Raw genomic sequence first — 19,633 nt, forward strand, 5'->3', positions numbered from 1 at the left:
TCTAATTTTTTAATTAACCACTATCAAAACATGTATTTGAAAAAAAATAAAGCTGGCAATATTATTACCACCTGTTTATATCGCTGCATTTAAAAAGGGTCTCCAAATTATTTTATTATTAAACTCTGTACTTATATTTGATAAGAGTTTGGCCATTTTTCCAATTTGAATATGATATATATTGTATAAATAGGTAGGTGACTAGGTAGGTAGGTAGGTAATAATATTTTCAGCTTTATAAATTATAAATATGTATTTATTCTGTTATATATATGTATATATAAATAGGATTGGGAACATTGAATTACACGAGAAAGAATATTGGTAAAGATAAAACACATTAAATTTATACTTTATAGTGTTATAGTTGGCATAGAAAAACATGCGGCTTATCCCTATGTAATTGTCAACATCTCATTGTTCAACTAACAGTTAAATAACATGATATTACAAAAAAATAGCTAGCTTTTTCTTAAACTACCCTATTTTGTTTGCAGTCGATGTAAAGTTTAAAAATTTAGTATCATAAATTAGAAAACATTTATTATAGGTTCACCGTATGTCATGGTTTTCTTTTTTTTAATTGTTTTATTGGTTTAATTTTTTAATCATTTAAAATCTATACTACTTCAATAAAATTATTTTTTAAATATTGTATCAAAAAAAACCTCTGATGTACGACGTGTATTATTATTGTTGTCCAAAAGTTAGTACAACGATATTAAAATAGTATTTTAAGATTATACCACCACTACCAGCAAAATGGGGAAGTTAATAACTCATAATTAACAATAAGGAAAAATAGCGAAAACGTTAGAAACAGACCATATTATTGTAGTATTATAAAAAAAAAATTACCAGGCGCATCATCATTGTAGTTAGCATAATGCAGTATTATTTTTAAATTAAGATTTTGACAAAACTTGCCTGTACCGAATAAACACATGGCAGGTGTGATAGACCTTAAGTGTTTTTTTTTTTAAATCTAAAACAAATTTTGGTAGAACATTTTTATTAGCAATTTCTTTTAAGAACTTTTATAACAAGTTTTAATTGAACACCTTTCAGCTTCGACGCGGATCTGAGAAGGTACTGTATTTACAATGATGTGTTTTTATGTGTCTGGACCCACGATATCTTTTAAACCGCTGAACCGATTTCTTCGTGTAGCAACTCTATATTTCATTGGTACTTTATTGGGCCAAAAATTAAAAAAATTCACCACTTCCCTTTCAAAATCCAGTAAACACAGTTTTTAATTTTTGAGGTGCTTTCACTTTGAATGAATTGCTTTGCCTTGCCCGCGTAGTTATGCAATTTATTTAAGCTAACCGCGATAGTCCATTCTATAGAGAATTTTATTTTTTAAACGCTCTTAAATTGATGGTACAGTTGATAAAATTCTAACTTTTTATTTTAAGCGATTAACTCTATTTATCACTATTTGCGCATACTTAAATGTATTATATAAACATAAACATATATTTTAAATAATATTACACTTCAACTGGGAGTTAATGTTGAAAAATTGTTGTTTCTTATTTTTTTTTTTATAATAAAACACTTCCTTTTGAATACCACATAATATAATAACAACAAATGGTTTTCAAATAGATATTTGACCTTGGTCATAATTATATTATGTCAATAGAACCTATATTGTTATTTGCCTCACTACCTACTACAAGACAGATATCTCTGCTCGGTAAGTATTTGCGTTTAGTATACCGGCCAGACGTCTTCTGGAAAAGATGTTCCATAAATTCGTCTCGGCAAAGGCCATTATTTGGCTTGGATTAATTAACACAATAACTATTAGCGAAGAAGCAACGTTACAAAAATAATGTGATGCACACAATTGCCAAACATCTGATTTACCTGAAGAGGCTTATCGACCAAACGGGTGGCCGACAGGTGGATGGTAAATATTGCGATTCTTACAATAAGTGACTGCTTTCTAAAATAGAAGAATTCGCCGTTTTTTTCAACGAAGACAGAAATGTGTATTCGCCTTTAACCTGTATTCTTGACAACCAAACTATTATCACAAAAGCAGATATCGACTCGTATAGCCGAAATTCTATTATTCAACTTGAGCGATTTGCCAGCATTAAATCTATCAAAACAGAAAACCACCCTTTACCGATTCTAGAACATATTTTATGCGTTGATATTTTACATTAAACAATTATTGAACGACATCGGTTTTACTAAGATCAAATCGCTTCTACGAGCAGTCCAATTGGATGAGTATAAGAAATTTGACAAAATCGAACTCGCAGAGAAATCCAGAAAGACAGACATAATGTGTTCTGTGCACACCAAATCAAAAGATATAATATAGGTTAATATAAATAATTATTTTTAACTCATATTGTAGGCAGTAGTTTCAGTGGAAATATACATTAAATTGTAAAAAATACAACTGAAGTCAGTAGAAACAATAAAATATTTTGAACACTGTTGTGTTTTTATTTATACAGTGTAGCTATATAAAAACAAATAAATACTGTTTGTGTTAATATATTATTATCGACCTAGCATCTTCTGAAAATAAAATTTTCTTCTAAAAATTATATTCTATACGACTGTATTACAACTGTTATTCGGCTTAACGCGTTTGATGTATTCACATTCACAACAAACTGACAAATTAATAGTATAATAAAAAATGCTTACAAAATGTACACGACCAACATTTTTTAATTAATCAACTATTTTTAACATTTTCTATAAAATTTCCTCTCATATTCGTTTAAATAATTTTATTGTAGTTATTTAACTGCAACTTATTTAAGTTTCAAAAAAAAAAACTTTATTATTATCAGAGTTGTATTCGAATGATGCACAACAGCTCTGCAGGTAGGTAGGTTTTCACTCACTTTCTCGAATATTACTCGATTAATCATATATATATTGTAATAGGTTTTAGCTTCCATGCGATATTATTTATTTGATTTATTTCCCTTTTGAAATATTAACGACTCGCGATGATTATATTTTTTGTCATTTCACTGCAACCAAAAATACCTATAACAAAATAAACGAGACTAGATTTGGGAGAAATTGACATATCTTTTTTTTTCGATAAACCTAATATTTAACATTTAAAAATCATATTTTTTTTACTTTTTTTAAATAGCAATAACTTTTTTCAAAATCGGTTATGATCTTGTTTCCAAATGGTTTTTTCTTTCATTTTTATACTAGGTGATTTTGCTCTAAAACAACCATGGGCTCTGCGTAACTGCGTTTAAATGAAAATATTTAAAATCGCCGACAAACATGCTGCTATAATCCGAAAAATAAATAACTACCAAAAAAAAAAAAGTTCTAATTACTTAAACTAAAAATTGTACATTACAGCTTTAAGCTTTAAATTGAGATTTTGCAAACAAATTTCCATATACCTAATTCCATTAAGAAATTGGGAATATCACGTCCTCTCAATGGCTTTATTTAGAATCCTCTCCGGTCTAACTTTCACGGTAAAATATAATACAAAAAATTAATATAAATATAGTGTAAAACATAAAAATTAACATTTAAATACCTTTTAAGGGACATCTGCGTATCTTTGGTCGAAAACGACTCATTCTAATTCAAACGTACTGTTCCTAAGAATACTCTGATTTAAGTTTTTAAACAAATATTTGAGTTCTTTAAAAAAATCATTAACACATCAGTCGTGGCACAATTTAAAAATTATTTTTAGCTTAATGTTAAGTTTTAGCGAAAAATTGCCTATACAAAGCGCCTTAATAAATGCTAGTGTAGAGGCTCCTTAATAGTTTAATTAGTTGGCACGAATAATAGACATAATTATTTATGTAAAATGTTGGCCATGGTTTGCCCATTAAAAAAATTTAAATAACCGGCTATAGTTGACTAATGTTTTCTGTTCAAATTTTTAATTTAAAACATATCCAAACATAACGGGCGTACATTTACTGTACAAGCTTTACTTAATGTTAAATTGTATTAATTGTAATAATATAATATAGGCAAATTTATAAAAAAAAACTTATACATTTTATTTTCAAATCTTTACTAAAGTTTTAGATTGCATACATAGGTATAACCATTTGATTATTGATTAAAAACAATAGGTAACACTTAAACTTTTTAAAAATTATTAATAAAAAAAACGAGATGTCACATAATTAATAGTTTACTTTTTACTGGTATGAGAAAATATTAATTGTTTTATTTTATTCATTTGTTTTTACATTATACTTCTTTTCCTGTGATTTTACAATACTTTGGATTTAGACAAAACTGTTAATAATTCCTAAAAATATAAGTAATTATTATATTTTTAATAAGTCCAACTTCGTTACAACATATATATGTTATATAAATACATACCTAATGTATTAATACATATATAATTAGAAATTAATACATCACTAGTTTAAAACCAGTTAATCAGAACTTTCTATGTTTCACTTGTGTGTTTGCTTGTTTTTTTAATATTGTTTAGTTAAAAATTTTAACTTATTATTTTATTAAAAAAAAATATGTACACAGAGACTCTAAAAATAAATCCTAGGTATTATTATAAATGGTTTTTTTGCCAAACAACGACCAGTTGTTGCAATTAGTGTATTGGCTATGGCGGAAGTCAAGATTCAAATTCTGATTAACCAATCATTAAGATCCTTCGTCATTTCAATCGAATTTCCGGCATCGCCATTCATTGTAAGCAACCAACCCTATCATCCGTAAACTCTTCTTTCTCAACACAATAGATCTAAAGTAAAACGGTGTGGCGGTTACGCTAACCATCTGTGTCTAGTCAGTAGTTTTTTATATTCTAATCTGCTTGTACGCTGTATAGTACAGTTTTATAATAGTTTTGTTTTATTTTTATAACTGATTCTATACAACTTTCATTAGCACATAAAAAATGTCAGGTAGGTAGTAACCATCCCACGTTGGCCGCAACGTTGATGATGATTATATAAAATATGGTTTTTGCCAGACAAATATGTTTTCAACGGTACCTATTGTTCAGCAATACTAAAGAAATGTATTTCGGTGGCGCGATGCGTTTTAACCGGTGCGGATATGTCATCTTATCGTCGAGAGCCGAAGGCAGACGGGCTTCAAAGTCCGACCTACGCACTAGGAGAGTCATAACCGTAGACAAGTATATTCATAACGGAATCAAAACATCATTTCCAAACCGAATATTATGACGTGTTCCACTAGGTTAGACGTTAACACGACCAGCAGTAGCTGTAGCAGCTGTTGTCCGGGGCCCCTGCCCTTCGCTACACCCAACCGGTAGGTAACTATATTATTATACCGCTTGGCAACGTTATACCATACCTGTGCGCGTGGTTAGTCGCTGACACGCCGTCGTCGGTCTTGGTCTGTCGCTTCGATCGTTTTGTTTAGTGTGTTTATCAGTGCGTTGTCTTGTGTGTGTGCGCGCGACGTTCTCAGTAAAAAAATACCCCTTTGAATGTGCGTCATGTGAACTTCTTTGTAGTTTTCCCACCGACCATGCCATTGTTCAACCGGAAAACGGTGCAGAAACACACCAAGGAATCGGCCGAGGTCCGGCAACAGCAGCAACACCGAGGCGAAGACGGCGAAAGGGTCAAACAGAACCTGGTGTTCCATTGTCAACAGGCCCAGGGTAGTCCCACCGGGCTGGTGTCAGACTTCTCCAACGTCCGCGAGCTTTACCAGAGGGTGGCCGACTGCTATGACTTCCCTTCGGAAGAGGTGAGTCTAAAAATCCCAAAAAATGCACAAAAATTGGCGCCATTTATTTTTTGCATAATCCACGTGCTTGTGTTGGATATCAGCTAATGTGGCGATTCGTTTAACTCAAGAGCACGTGATACCTCTTATTTATTAAGGAGGTTAGATATAGGCGAAATCTTAACTCAAAGGTTATACTGCCATGTGTTATACTATATGCTATTGTGTCGTTCATTGTAAAAGTAAATTATCTCCTATTGTAATTGAATTTTGAAATAACGAGTTTTTTGTAGGAAAACAATTACAAGTATTCGTTCGGTGTTTTTCTATTTTTTTATTTATCGCAGTCGCTTCTCTTTTTTAATGAAACATATGACTATAAATGTGACTCCATAAAGCAAAAATGTGTATATTTTAAAAATTTGAAATTACACCATTTTTACAATAAACGACACAATTATTAGTTAAGTGATTAGCACTCTTATTTTTCTAAGGTTGATTTATTTTTTAACTATCACGACATCCTTGACAGCGATTTAAAAACATTTTTTTTACATCTTAACATGTTCACGCCAAACAGAAAAAGGTACCCTTTAAAGTACTTTATTGAGATAAAAACACTTCTAATAAAAAAGATAGGGGACAAGATTTATTTAGGGACCTCGTTTGGGTTTTGCACTGTCTACAATGCATAAGTCAATACGATGAATGCAAAAATACATTTTTATAAAACTTTGTAACTTATTTCTGAATTATATTTTGAAAAACGCATGCGAGGTTCCCTCGGAAGTATTTTTTTTTTAAAATATTGGTGTCTTATCTCTAAAACATTTTGAAAGGTACTTTTCTGTTTTGCGTAAACATGTTTTTACCATTAAAAATCTTTAATGAGACTTCGCCCTCTTAGACACGCATTTTCTCGGAAACTAATTACGATTTTACCGTTTTAGACACACATTTTTATTCATGTTGTTGTACAATATTGAAAAATGTCTAATTATTTACCTTTTTTTATCCAAAAAACTAGTTATCGACCAGTCAATATTTTTAGCAAATTATTATTAATTCAAAAAGTAAATTAAATATATACGGTTAAACCTGCCTATACAGCATCAATATAAATAAATAATATTTAAATATTTATATGTATATGTATCAATTCATGTATACATCTATATGTATATATGAACGAGCTTTTTGTAAATTAATGTATATGAAAAACAATACAATTGTTCATTCAGTGTTTTCTATTTTTGTAAATTTATTTTGCATTTATCGGAGTGCCTTCCTTTTATAACGAAAGATACGACTAAATGTGTGCTCTGTTGAAGAAAAATATGTATATTTGAAAAATTTGGAGTTACACCATTTTTACAATAAACGACCCGTATACAGGTGTGTCCGTTAAGTCTGTTTTCACCGTGTATACGGTAACGTTTAAGTTTTAAAAACAAAGTTGATGGAACTCTGGGAAAAAAATTTGAACACATTGTCTGATATCTTGTAAAATAACGCAGTCTAAAGTGTCTCCAAAAGTAAAACAAATACAAAACTTGCAACTGTTTTTAAGAGAAAACGTGAGTGTCTCGTCTTTAATGGATACACCCTGTATGTGTATGTATAAAATAAAAAAAATCGACTAGTTTCCGGACCGGAACACGATGTGAGCTCACAACACTGTGCAATGTGGTGCCGTACAGGGCATATACAACAAATAGCGTTCCGGTTAAAGGGCCACCGGAATCATTGACCATAACGTTCCAATATCCCCACCCCGTCAACAATGATCTATGTAATAAGCTTATTGCCAATCGGTAGGCTACAGGAGAGTTATGAATTTTACCGGACAAAAAAGATACTAGATTTAGATTATTATAATTCGTTGCACGCCGGCAACCAGTGTACGGTATGCTGTTAATAAAAACTATACCTAATAGAACATAATAATGTATGTTATATTAGGCGTACAATAATTACAATATATGCAGCACAAAATACTATGTTTGCCCGGCGAGAGATTTGTTGAAATAAAAAAAAAATGTAGCACTAATTTAAAGTTACGGTTTTTAGACCCCCCCCCCCTTTGATCTCTGCCAATGTCTTTGAGGGGGAAATAAACGAGTTGTTGTTTTATGAAAATTGTTTTTCCCCTGATAGCTTTCTGGTGTATGAACTAACTTATTTTATTTCCATTTGTGATTTATGTTTTATTATGATTTTACTGATATGCACCATTTTCCAAATGTGCGGACAGAATCTGTTTTTCAGTTTTACAGTTTTTCTCTCGGTTACCGATCGTTATTCGTCATACCTGTTAACTGGTGATTCACTTGACCTATGTAAATTTACTAAGGTCAATGTGTAATTTTCCCCATTTTTTTTTTGTTTCACTTCACATTTTTGAGAAAATTGCATATGTTATAGCCCGATTCTATACCTTCGGTCTAGACTTTTAACCCTAAAAGTTTGCATAGAAAAGTGAAATAAAAAAAAACTTTCCACCCTTTATAAGAAAAAGGGTTTTTGATATTTTTTTGGCTTGTCGTTTGTACTATGCCTAAAGAATATTCTATAGAAATTTGGAACTAATTTGAATATGTTTAAAACAGTTATAAAGAGCCGTAATTTCAAGTTGAAAAATATGGTAATTTTTTTTTTTTTTGTTGAAAAGGAAGGGTTACATTTTTTAAAGGTTTAACCTAATAAAGTACTTTACATGTACGATTTGTGGTCTATAAATATATCGGTTCAGCGGTTAAAAAGATATCTTGGGTCCCGACACAAAAAAAAGAAAATAATTAAAAACCCATCATTGTAATAACAATACCTTCTCAGCTCCGCATCAAGGCTAAAAGTTCTATATTATAAGTCTAAGTTCATCATTGGCTTTTAGACACTGTCCAATGCATTCAATTCGCAGCCATAGACTTAAAAAAAAGTAGGTATAATTTGAATGCGCGCAAAAAATTAATTCTTAATTATTTATTTAGAGATGCAATGTGCAAGTTAAAAAAAAAATAAATATTTAAGATCAGATCGACTAATAGAAAAAACTTGACTGTTCAAATATATTTGATCTTATAATATATTTATTAGACAAATTTAAAAGTTTATTTTCTGTTTCGAATTTCCAATATACTTTAAAACCGAGTTCCGCCGAGTAAGCGCACAACGGAATTACGATTAGACGTCGTTAATGTGTTTGGAAATCGTTTTCTATCGATAAAACTTGTATGACCGGGTTCTCTTTTTTCAAAAAAATAAAACATGATGTGCCGTCATAGCCATAAAGCGTACTTACTTTTGATACGATCTTGTTGCGGCCGACGCCTTTGCTTTCACAAATCTTATCGAAAACAATACACGGAACGAGTTCCTGTTTGCATTAATTTAAACAAAGTTATTATTTCAAAAGAGCTAATTCGTTGTAATTTATTCTAATTCAGTATATAGCGTGAAAAAAAAGCTACACAGTCGTTACATCCATTAAAAAAAACAGGCTAACGACATTGTCGTTCGTAAAAAACAAAAAAAAAAGTTGTAATATGGTCAGCTACATTTATAGATTCACATAACATAATATTAGACCGCCAACAGGTTATACAAACAGTAGATTGATACAAATAAGGTTAAAAAAATAATAAAACAGAAATTCGTTATCAATCGTCATCATTAATTTTCAAGGGCAAAGCAAATAATATAGCCAAACAAATAAGTAAGGACTACAACATTAAACCATGATATATTATATGTATTGTTTATTTATTAATAGATAGAATAATAATTTGTAAAATATGCTAAAAACGGGTTAATGACAAAAAAAAAAAAAATAGGTGAAGGATTATTCATCACATATTTTTAACATGAATATGTCTTATGTCAGTGCTAAAATTGTCTTGACAATTTTCATTTATCATAATATCTAAAAACATCCTTTATTCAATGTTCTTTTGTGCAGCATGGAAAATGTACTATTTTTTGTATTTAAAATGTTATTAATTAGATAATAGAAATATTGTTTTTCAATGGGAAACGCTGATTAACTGTTTAGTAGCAAACTTCTGTAGATTCTTGTTTGCGTTTTCATAATTAGTTATATTAAATATAATATATTTTAATAATATTGATTGTAGTCAATGGAAAAAATAATAATTATATGTGGTTTAATGTAAAAAGTTAATTAAAATTATATAAAGATAACCCTGTAGGGTATTACTAAAGTCCAGATGTCTTTGAAGAAGTCCATGTCTTTATTTGGGGAAAAATAATTAAAACGTAAAATAGGTCCTAATAGGATAATATTCAGATATCTTTGTAAGATAACTTATAGGATATTATGATAATGTATCTTATTTTTATGAATTAGGCATGAATCGCCACCGATAATATAATAATATGTAAAAGGCAATATTATCTTATTGCATTTTGGTTTATTGAAAATAACAGTAACGGCTACCGTATGTTTAATTTATTAAACAGAAACCGACAGAGCTATTAAATATAATTAATCCAAACAATTTTGTAACTATAATGTACATAAATTACTAAGGTTGGATTACATTAACATTTATTAAATGATTTTTTTAACATTGGTCCTTTAACACTCGGCTATTTCTTAAACGTAAAAAATTATCCATTATTGGACTGCAAAGTTAAAACGAATCGTTATTTGTTTATACAATTTTTGTTTGTAATCCGGTTTGAATAAACTTGGTTAATTTTAGATTCGATAACGACTAGAATTTTTAACTAGGTTTGTTAGCAAATAATTTTTCCGGAATTGTGCGTTTAATCAATTATCAAGGTATAAGAGTTGGGAAATAATCATTGCCCCGTGTGTAGAAAACCATTTAATTATACACAATAGTACATACGAATACGCTTTCAGAGTTAAATTATTATTCAGAACAACATTTATAGCTATTATAAATTATCAGTTAGCATATACCGCTGCTGACGTTTGGTGTTATACAAGTTTCACTATTAGATAGTCGGCAATAAAAATATTATTAAAAATTAAATTGGACGCCTAATAGCAGCATACCTATTTTGTTTTATTGACTGTGATGTAAAACTTTCAATCTGACGAACGATTGTGTTATTTTTTTTTGACAGTGTATTGCATAATAGATAATTGCAATACAAATAAAACTTAGCGATTAAGCACCACTTCAGGACAACATTGAAATACACTCTTTAGGTATACATTGATGTGTATGGTATATTGTCAATAATATTTGGGTTACGTTATGATTACAGTTCAAACTTGATTTGGATAGGCTTATAGGCAAAATCCGTTAATTTGCCACAGAAAAAACAATATACAATATAATACCAAACAATGAAAGTATTCTTAAGCTATATATTATCATATTATAACATGTAAAATAGGAGTAAAACGGCACGTTCTTGTTATCTTTATGGTACTGAGCCTGCCTGACAGTGTCCCATAAGAAAACTAAAAAGATAAAAAGTCGTTATCGAAACGTTTTATGTCGTCTGCGAACAAAGTCGAGTAGGTACCTTACAGATGACAGTGTATAGGTTACTATTTGAATATCAGTAACTAAATAATATAATGCAAAATACACATAACAACATGAGTGATGAACATGCTAAACTTGTACAAAAAAAAAATTGGATTTTGTAGTTATTCCTCTGTGTTGTCTTAAAAAAAGCCTTTTCACTCAAAACTCAAAACAGTTTTATTATTGATTTTTCTTTTAAATATAATATGCTCAATAGCCATTTTATTACAAAGGTCGGTCGACAAGGACCTTGTACAGCTGTATTTTATTATGTATTTTTTGGTTATTTGTGATATTAAGCGAAATTATAGAATTTCGAAGTACTCACAGAATCAAGTTAGGTCGTTCAAAATGTTTAAAAAAAATTATTCCGAATTCTGCGTCTACTCATTTATATTGCAGGGTAACTTGAATAGATAAATTATTTCTACGCACTTGTATATTTTGGAGTTGTATATAATCTATAAAATAAACATTAATAAAATAGATTAAATCGTAATAATTCTATTAGAGAACATGTATAGACAGATAATATATGAGTATTGACACTCATTTTTTAGAATTCGATAATAGTTTTACCAATTATCAGATAACCTATCAAAAAAATTAACGTCGACAAGTATATCATTACTGTTATAATATATCTGTACAATATGTTTTTTAATTTCTTAAAAATCTAAAGTCAAAATTTGTTTTCAATAAAGGAGAGAAAAAAAGGGGAAAATTGACCGCTGTAAACTTCTAGGTTAGGTACTTTCATAGTTTTTGTATTTTGACCATATACATATTCATACATTTTATGGAGTGTATTCTATAGTGTAATGTGTTCTGTAAAATGCATATTGTTATTATGATGATATGTTGCACGGTCCGTGATTTTTTGGGATCTAGCAACCATGATCATCGCGTACCCGGAATTTCCATGCTAATTAAGCCAAACAGTCAAGTATATATATATATACATTTATTTTGCAAGCCTAAAAAATAGAAAAGTGCGATTATATTCGTTGGAATACGTCTGCATGCTTTTAGTGGTCTAAAATTAAACGATTTCACACTACATTATAGTAAAATATTCTTCTCTTGCGGTTAAGTAGTATAAATGAAAGAACACACATGCCCAGCAAATTGCCGGCCGGACAGGACGTGGGTAGTGGCTGTAATTATAAGGCTATCCGTCATCATTATTGAACAATAATTATTGTAAGTGCTTTGAATTTGAACTCTTGTTTTTGTGGACGGACAAATTATCCTGAAGTAAAACACGTTTTTTTTTCATCCTCCGACAACTAGGACTAGTAATTTATCTTAGTATAGATAATATAATAGTCGTTCCCAGGAAAATCTACTAGTTCTCAGATCATAATAATACACTAACCACGGTAAATATGATTATATAATAATATCTATACGACGAAAATAGGTAATGGAAAACATATTAAAACAAATGAAGTCTATAAATTATGCTTGAATTCGAGAAAAAATCGTTTATTTTAGAAATGTCAAGCTACACAATAGCTATGTAGGGTTCTTATTTAATATTTATATTATATTTGTAGGGTATCACAATTTCAACACTATTTGCATGTTATGTGCATAAATAAATAATATTAAAAGCTTCTGATCGCTATGATATATTTGTGCTTGAAATAATGTTAATCAAAACGTTACATCGACTATACTTCTTAAGTTGCAAGTATGGACTCACTTTTCAGGTTTATATTAGTAGCTATTGTACAAACATTAGACATATACGACTTAATTGATTTTTCTCATTAGTGTTTATAGTGTTTAGCTTCTGTGTTTTTCTGTTATTCTTAATACTTGACAGACACACGACAGGTATGTTGAGTATTTTAATAGGTAAACAAAAATAATACCTTTACGTAGAAAATACTGGGTCTGACAAAGAACTTAGCTGAACGGGTTATCTAATAAAGTAATTTGAATTTACATATTACATAATATGAACATATTATTAAATAGTAATAAAAAATCAAATAAAAACGTATCGAATCACTTAAGTCCTATGTAAATAAGAGAAAATCGTTTTAATATAATGTTTTAAACAGTAATGGTTTTTTAATTATTTTGGAATATGATTGACATTGGACAAAACAAATGTTATAGTTTAATAATACATTGAATTAGTGTTAATAGGTATCTCTAATGATGACCGACAAACCCGTCGTTGAAAACTTGTACTTGTTTGTACAACAGTCGACAACTTCTAACACATAATATTGTGTACATTAATAATTATGGAATCACCTGTGGGAAGACAACAGTATACCTTTCCAAGTAATTTTCTAATAATAAAATATTGCGTTTTCTCTTCGTTGAAAACAATTTCTAACTCGAGAACAACAAGCAAGTCCGACTTCTGACTATTGTCTTTATGTACTTAAATCTACTGAATACTTCATTCTACTATAACGTTTGTACATTTTATATACTTATTAGGTTCTCAGTGAGTGAACAAAATGCAAAGGCGGTTTATTTAACTACTATTTCTGTGCATGTGCTATTGGCATTTCATTCTAAATTTGCTGACCGTCAAACTGCGTCCAACGGCAACTGGGCAATCGACTTAAACCCACACAAAGTGTGCAAATTTATACAATAATATTATTTTTTCTGTATGATTGCGGTATAGAAACTCTTTACTTTCCAAATAAAAAAAAAAAATTAAAAGTGCCTGTGGCCATATATGAGCGTGCTACAAAATTCAAAACCTGTTTATGGATTATTTTATCTTTTCGCTTGCGTGCTAGCGTTTCATAGACTCATCATTATTATTAAGTATGTTTCATCATGTACAATTGGCCGGTTGTGCTGTAGACAATAAAATATACAATATTGAAAGCATTAAGTCTTAAGGTAACGTCAAACCTACCCCCATATTATTAAGAAGTTAGCTATAGGTAATTTTTTGCAAAATCTTAACTCAAAGGTTATACCGTGATGTGTAATTATTATTTCAGTCATTGGGACTCTATTTTTTTTAGTAGTTAGTCTATGTGTATTATCTCTAAAAATCACTTTAAAAGGTACTTTTATCTGTTTAGTGTAAACTTGTTTTTATCATTGAAAATCGTCGACGAGACGTCTTTTTAATAAATGATAAGAGCTGTGGATTCAAAATCAGTTCAATGGTCTAAACTCTAAGGCACATTATTATACACAGATAGTGTTAATATTATTATGTCATCATCAATGTTATTTAGTATTGCTATTGTTAGTCGTGTACGGTCTGAAATTTGCATAGTTATTATAGACATTACAGGAAAACTTGAGTAAACCTTAGTATACAGCCGAAGGTCAACGCAGTTTAGCCGATATATTTTATCTTTCAGTGACGGAAATTCGGTCGAAGGTCGTGAAATAGTTTGTTAATTAATTTCACAACTTTTCACTGTGTTAGCAATAATTGTATTGTTTGCGTTTCCCTGAAATATACGAGATAAAATATACAGATTTCATCAAAATAAACAAAAAAATGTTATGCCGTTTAATTACGAACATACCTAATATATTCCATAATACATTGGTAATCGTTAAATAGTTTAATCATTTGGATTTAATTTCAAAACTCAGACAAACAATAAATATTATAATATTATATTATAATTTTTATAGGATTCGACGGATATGAATTCATATACTCATGTACACATTATTACCAATTCAAGAAATCTGAAACACAATAATAAATTGTTTTTAACGTTTCCTTAAATTTGTCAAGGTGTAATCAGTTTGGTACGGTGAGACAGAAAATATGACGTTTAATCTAATAAAAGAACACCTTGAATACTTGTAAAATAGAAATAATTTCTCCAATTAATATATTTTAATCACTTGCAGTTATTATATTATGATTTATTTGTACCCAGGAAGGATAATAATAAACTGGTTAGTACTCTATGAAGTTGTCATTATTAGTAAGATGCTAACACAATAATAAACAGTTTATTAATATTTTAAAATAGATTATCGAAATAATTATTTTTTATATGATATTTATGTTTTAAGTAGGCTACATAATAAAATGTTTTAAACGTTTAATAATTAAATTCGCACTGATCACATTTTAAAATTATATGTTACTGTCAATTCATTCATAAATCATGTTAACTGGGTATCTACTTGAATTACTGAGATTGATTTTAAAACACTGACGTGTGCGGCATTAATTATTTAATAGCGTATTTAACTATCACAGTCTAGACAGCGATAATATAATATAACTAATATTTTATTTAATTACTTTATACTTAGAGTTAAGAAAATCATTTTTTAATTTGAGACGCATTGCGCCAGAACAGCCACAGCGACAACTATAATTACTCAAATGACAGTGCCAAAAAAATTAAGTTCTGCCGTTTAGTGGATCAATTTTTTTTAGGGATAGGTCGGTTTGGTTTTGAAATATGATGTCATTCTAAAATGTTTAATGTGATAAAACGCGAATTTAATTTGTTATGTTGTATAATTTAAGCTGTTTTGGCGCCATGCGCCTCATTCATAGTGCTCGATAATACTACTAATACTATAATTGTTTGTTTAAAAATTGGGTGTAGTAAACGAATGGTAGCCACTGTAGGCAAAATATTATTAAATCTATTGTCTACATAATGTCGTGTAATTTCTTAGGAACTCTTCTTATCGCATTGTCATTTAAAGTCACAAGTTGAGACTGCTACATTGTACAATGTTTTTATTCATCATCATCATCATCATTATATAGTTTTACCTTATCGTGAGATACATATGCAATAAAAACTGTCTTTTATTTTATTTTATAATCATATTTTTTACTTAATCATTTTTTTTTACATTTCAGATACTTTTTTGTACTTTGAACACACACAAAATCGACATGACCAAGCTTCTAGGCAGTCAAATAGGTCTGGACGATTTTATATTTGTACACCGAAAAGGTAACGTCTGAAAACGATTGGTGTAAAATAATATGATGTCGATTACAATCGTCTTGTTCGTGTTTAGGTAGACCAAAAGAAATCGAAATAGCCAAGACCGATGAAGCTCTTGGTTTGACCATCACCGATAACGGTTCTGGGTACTGTTTCATTAAACGGATCAAAGAAAATAGTATCATCGACAATATATCCTACATAAGTGTAAGTATATAATTTATACAATCAAATAGGTTTGATATAAGTGATTCTCGTTATAAGGAAATAACTACGCAGTATATTAAGAAGTACGGATTACCTATTAAGCAATTATTGTTCTGTCAGCATAATGCATTCCTATATACGATTGTGTTGCTCGTATAATGTTAATGCGATAAAGAGAAATCCATTTTAATATTTAAATTTTCACACTATTACAAAACATATTATAATTTATAATCGCTAGTAACGTATTTCTGATTAATACCCGGAAAACATGTCGCTGGTATTTAAAAAACTAAATAGTTCTAACAAAGAATGACCAGAAGGGAAACATTAAAAAAATGTACATGGGGAGCCAGATTATCATAGATGGACTATAGATAATTCCAGGAAAAAACATGATAATAAATTGTACGTTAGCCGCAGAAACAAAATGTTGGACATTTATCAGTCCCGACCTAAGTGTCCCTTCTGGTCATTTTGTGGTTCTAAGTTCTAACCGCAGTTATATAGGTAACTACGATGACCGTCAATAACCGCGGTTCTAACGTATAATACAATTAAGCAACGTTAAAGATGATAAGATCTATATTTAGCATTAAGATCATTTCCTCTAGAGTATAGAATATTTCGTTTTTAAGTAGCTCATATTATTTCTTTCTAAAATATGTCTAGCGAATTTAGCCACAGTAATTCGATTACCTCAAAATAAGTAGTAACTGTGTAATTGATATTTTAAAGGTAGGAGACCATATTGAAAAAATTGACAATGAACTGATGGTCGGTAGAAGGCATTATGAAGTCGCCAAATTACTAAAAGACATTCCCAAAGGGACGGTGTTCACGTTGCGTTTGATTGAACCGCTCAAAGCTGGATTTTGTAAGTAACAACACGAGAAAACTATAAAAAGAAAAAAACAAATGTATAATAATATATTATGTTTTAATTATACATTTTTTTTTTAGCAAATATCGAACCCAGAGGTTCTCGCAGAGGCAAAAATTCGTATGGCAATGGTAAAGAAACGTTGCGATTTAAAGCGGACGGCGCTGCGCATATACAAAAAGAGGTATACAAAATTCTAAAAAGTATCTATTTGTATATAAAAATTCCGCGTTCATATAAATATAACACTTGTTTGTTTAGAACGACGAATCGCGCAAGGGGATCGATAAGATCAATCAGTTGTTGGAAAATTTGCTTGGAATAAGTGACGTCGAACTTGGTAAGCACATAAGTTATTTATTTTTTGAACTTCATTAGCCGTTAATTGTTATTAGCGATAAAAATGTATTAAATTGCAATATGAGTCTTATACCTTAAAAGGTGTGTGTTTGACGGTTTCAATAAGGGCATATTACTGATAAGAAATAAATGAAATATAGGAAGGATACTATACATTACAAAATTAATAGTGTTCAATGATTATGCAATAATGATGTGAAAGGTAGGTTAAATGTAAAAATAAAATATATTCAGCCTTAATATATTTTTTTTTTAATAAAAGGCAATAAATAAATAAATTACTACCTATTACATCTGAGTTAGTCACTAAAAAAACGTGGCGGTCATCTTGTCGTTTATCAATCAAAATAATGTTATTTTTATACATTAGTTGTGTAATTTAATTTTCAGAAATTAGGATAAACGACCTCTATCGGCCTCCATCCGAAAGTCATTGTATACATTAAATGAGGCGTCTATAATTTCAAAACCAGCTAAAAGACATTTTAAATCCTCTTTTTTTGTTTTTAGTGACCACATTGTATTTACAGGGTATTTAAAATTATTATTGAATACAAAAAAAATTAAGATTATAATTAACTCAAACTGTGTTGGGAACAAATTTTAATTGGTTTTAAAATCGCCCACCTGAAGAAATTATGTTGTAAAAATGTTCAAAAATGGCTTTTAGCTGGCGTTGAAACTCGAAACTAGACGCCTCATTAATGTCCTGATTTAATCTACTTCGTGTCTATCATTGACACAAATAGAATATAATAAACTAGATCGCTAACTAGTGAAAGAAATGTCGACGCCGGTCATTTTAATGTGTGTAGGTACAAAATAATATACATATATATATATATATATATATATATATATCTGTGATACTGTGCTATCAACTTAACTTTTAATTGTTATAATCAGTGATAACAGTTATAAACATGTGATAAGGTTCGAATTTCCACAAAGATGGCGGAAAATGATAACTTCAATTATCTCTATTGGCGGAGCATGTACCTTTACTTAGCAATCTGGTTTATTATATTATATATCTGTGATTATTTATTTATTTTTAAGTTGCAAATAATATTTTTTTTTTCCAGCCACGCAAATATGGGAGACGGGCGAAGACAAGGTGAACAGTATGGATTTCGCCGAAGCCATAGATAACTCTGACTTGGATGAGTTAGGATTCACCGATGACTTCATCATTGAACTTTGGGGTGTAATCACAGACGCCAGGGCGGGACGTTTGAAAAACTGAACGACCGCCATCTTCCGTTATCTGTTTATCTTGTCTCGTGTATAATAGTAATAATTTAAATTAATTTCATATTAAACTATTTATTAAGTACATACATACAATTATTTATTAATTTAGCTTTTGCGTTTAATTACTCTTGCCAATGCAGAACGAAAATAAAATTATTTTTTTCCATAAACCTTCGGTGCCTGTATGTTGCCAAGAATTCATATTATGTGGGTAATGTTCTTAGTTCTCGCGTTATGTAATTATTATATTATTTCAAATGTATGACATAATAGCCGTGTAGAGGTACAGTGAAATAATGTAGGTTTCACGCATAAACCAGTGAATTTACGCCGTTGATAATTACCAGTGTAATTAGTGTTATAAAACAATGTATTATGTAAACATATACCTCAAGAGTATTGGCATATAGGTAGTACACTACACTGCACGTGCCTTATGTACACTGATAAAGTGTAACACCACCGTTCGACCTATTCAAAAAAATTACAATCTTAAGAAAATATGAATCAATATGCGTGGTTTGGTAACTGAGAAAGTATTGAACCGTTTTAAGCATGCTACTTATTTCTTGGCATGTTTACAATTTCTTGGCATATTTAACATTAGAGGAACATGGGGGAATAAAGGTCAGTGCCAAGTGGATAATAGTTAATATCGGCCATATATCTCTTAAATATGATAGCTAAAATTTAGATGTATCCACATAATGTTATTTAAAGCTCCGATTTATATTATGTCAAGTCAACTTTTT

General features: G+C 29.8%; 1 protein-coding gene across 1 annotated transcript; it reads left to right on the plus strand.

Moving 5' to 3' along the window:
- The first annotated feature begins 5,317 nt into the window (after positions 1–5,317).
- Positions 5,318–19,051, plus strand: LOC126838363 (PDZ domain-containing protein GIPC1). The gene is made up of 7 exons (XM_050572723.1): positions 5,318–5,736; positions 16,087–16,183; positions 16,251–16,384; positions 17,123–17,261; positions 17,348–17,451; positions 17,529–17,607; positions 18,713–19,051. The coding sequence occupies exons 1-7, from the start codon at positions 5,512–5,514 to the stop codon at positions 18,871–18,873; spliced, it is 939 nt and encodes a 312-aa protein (XP_050428680.1). The 5' UTR covers positions 5,318–5,511; the 3' UTR covers positions 18,874–19,051.
- The last annotated feature ends 582 nt before the right edge of the window (positions 19,052–19,633 follow it).

This window comes from Adelges cooleyi, unplaced genomic scaffold, assembly GCF_023614345.1.
Source record: "Adelges cooleyi isolate 19-005CV unplaced genomic scaffold, UGA_ACOO_1.1 ACOO_flye_CR_arks_rails_tigmint_CR_PRNA_30, whole genome shotgun sequence".
In the NCBI taxonomy this organism is placed as follows: domain Eukaryota; kingdom Metazoa; phylum Arthropoda; class Insecta; order Hemiptera; family Adelgidae; genus Adelges; species Adelges cooleyi.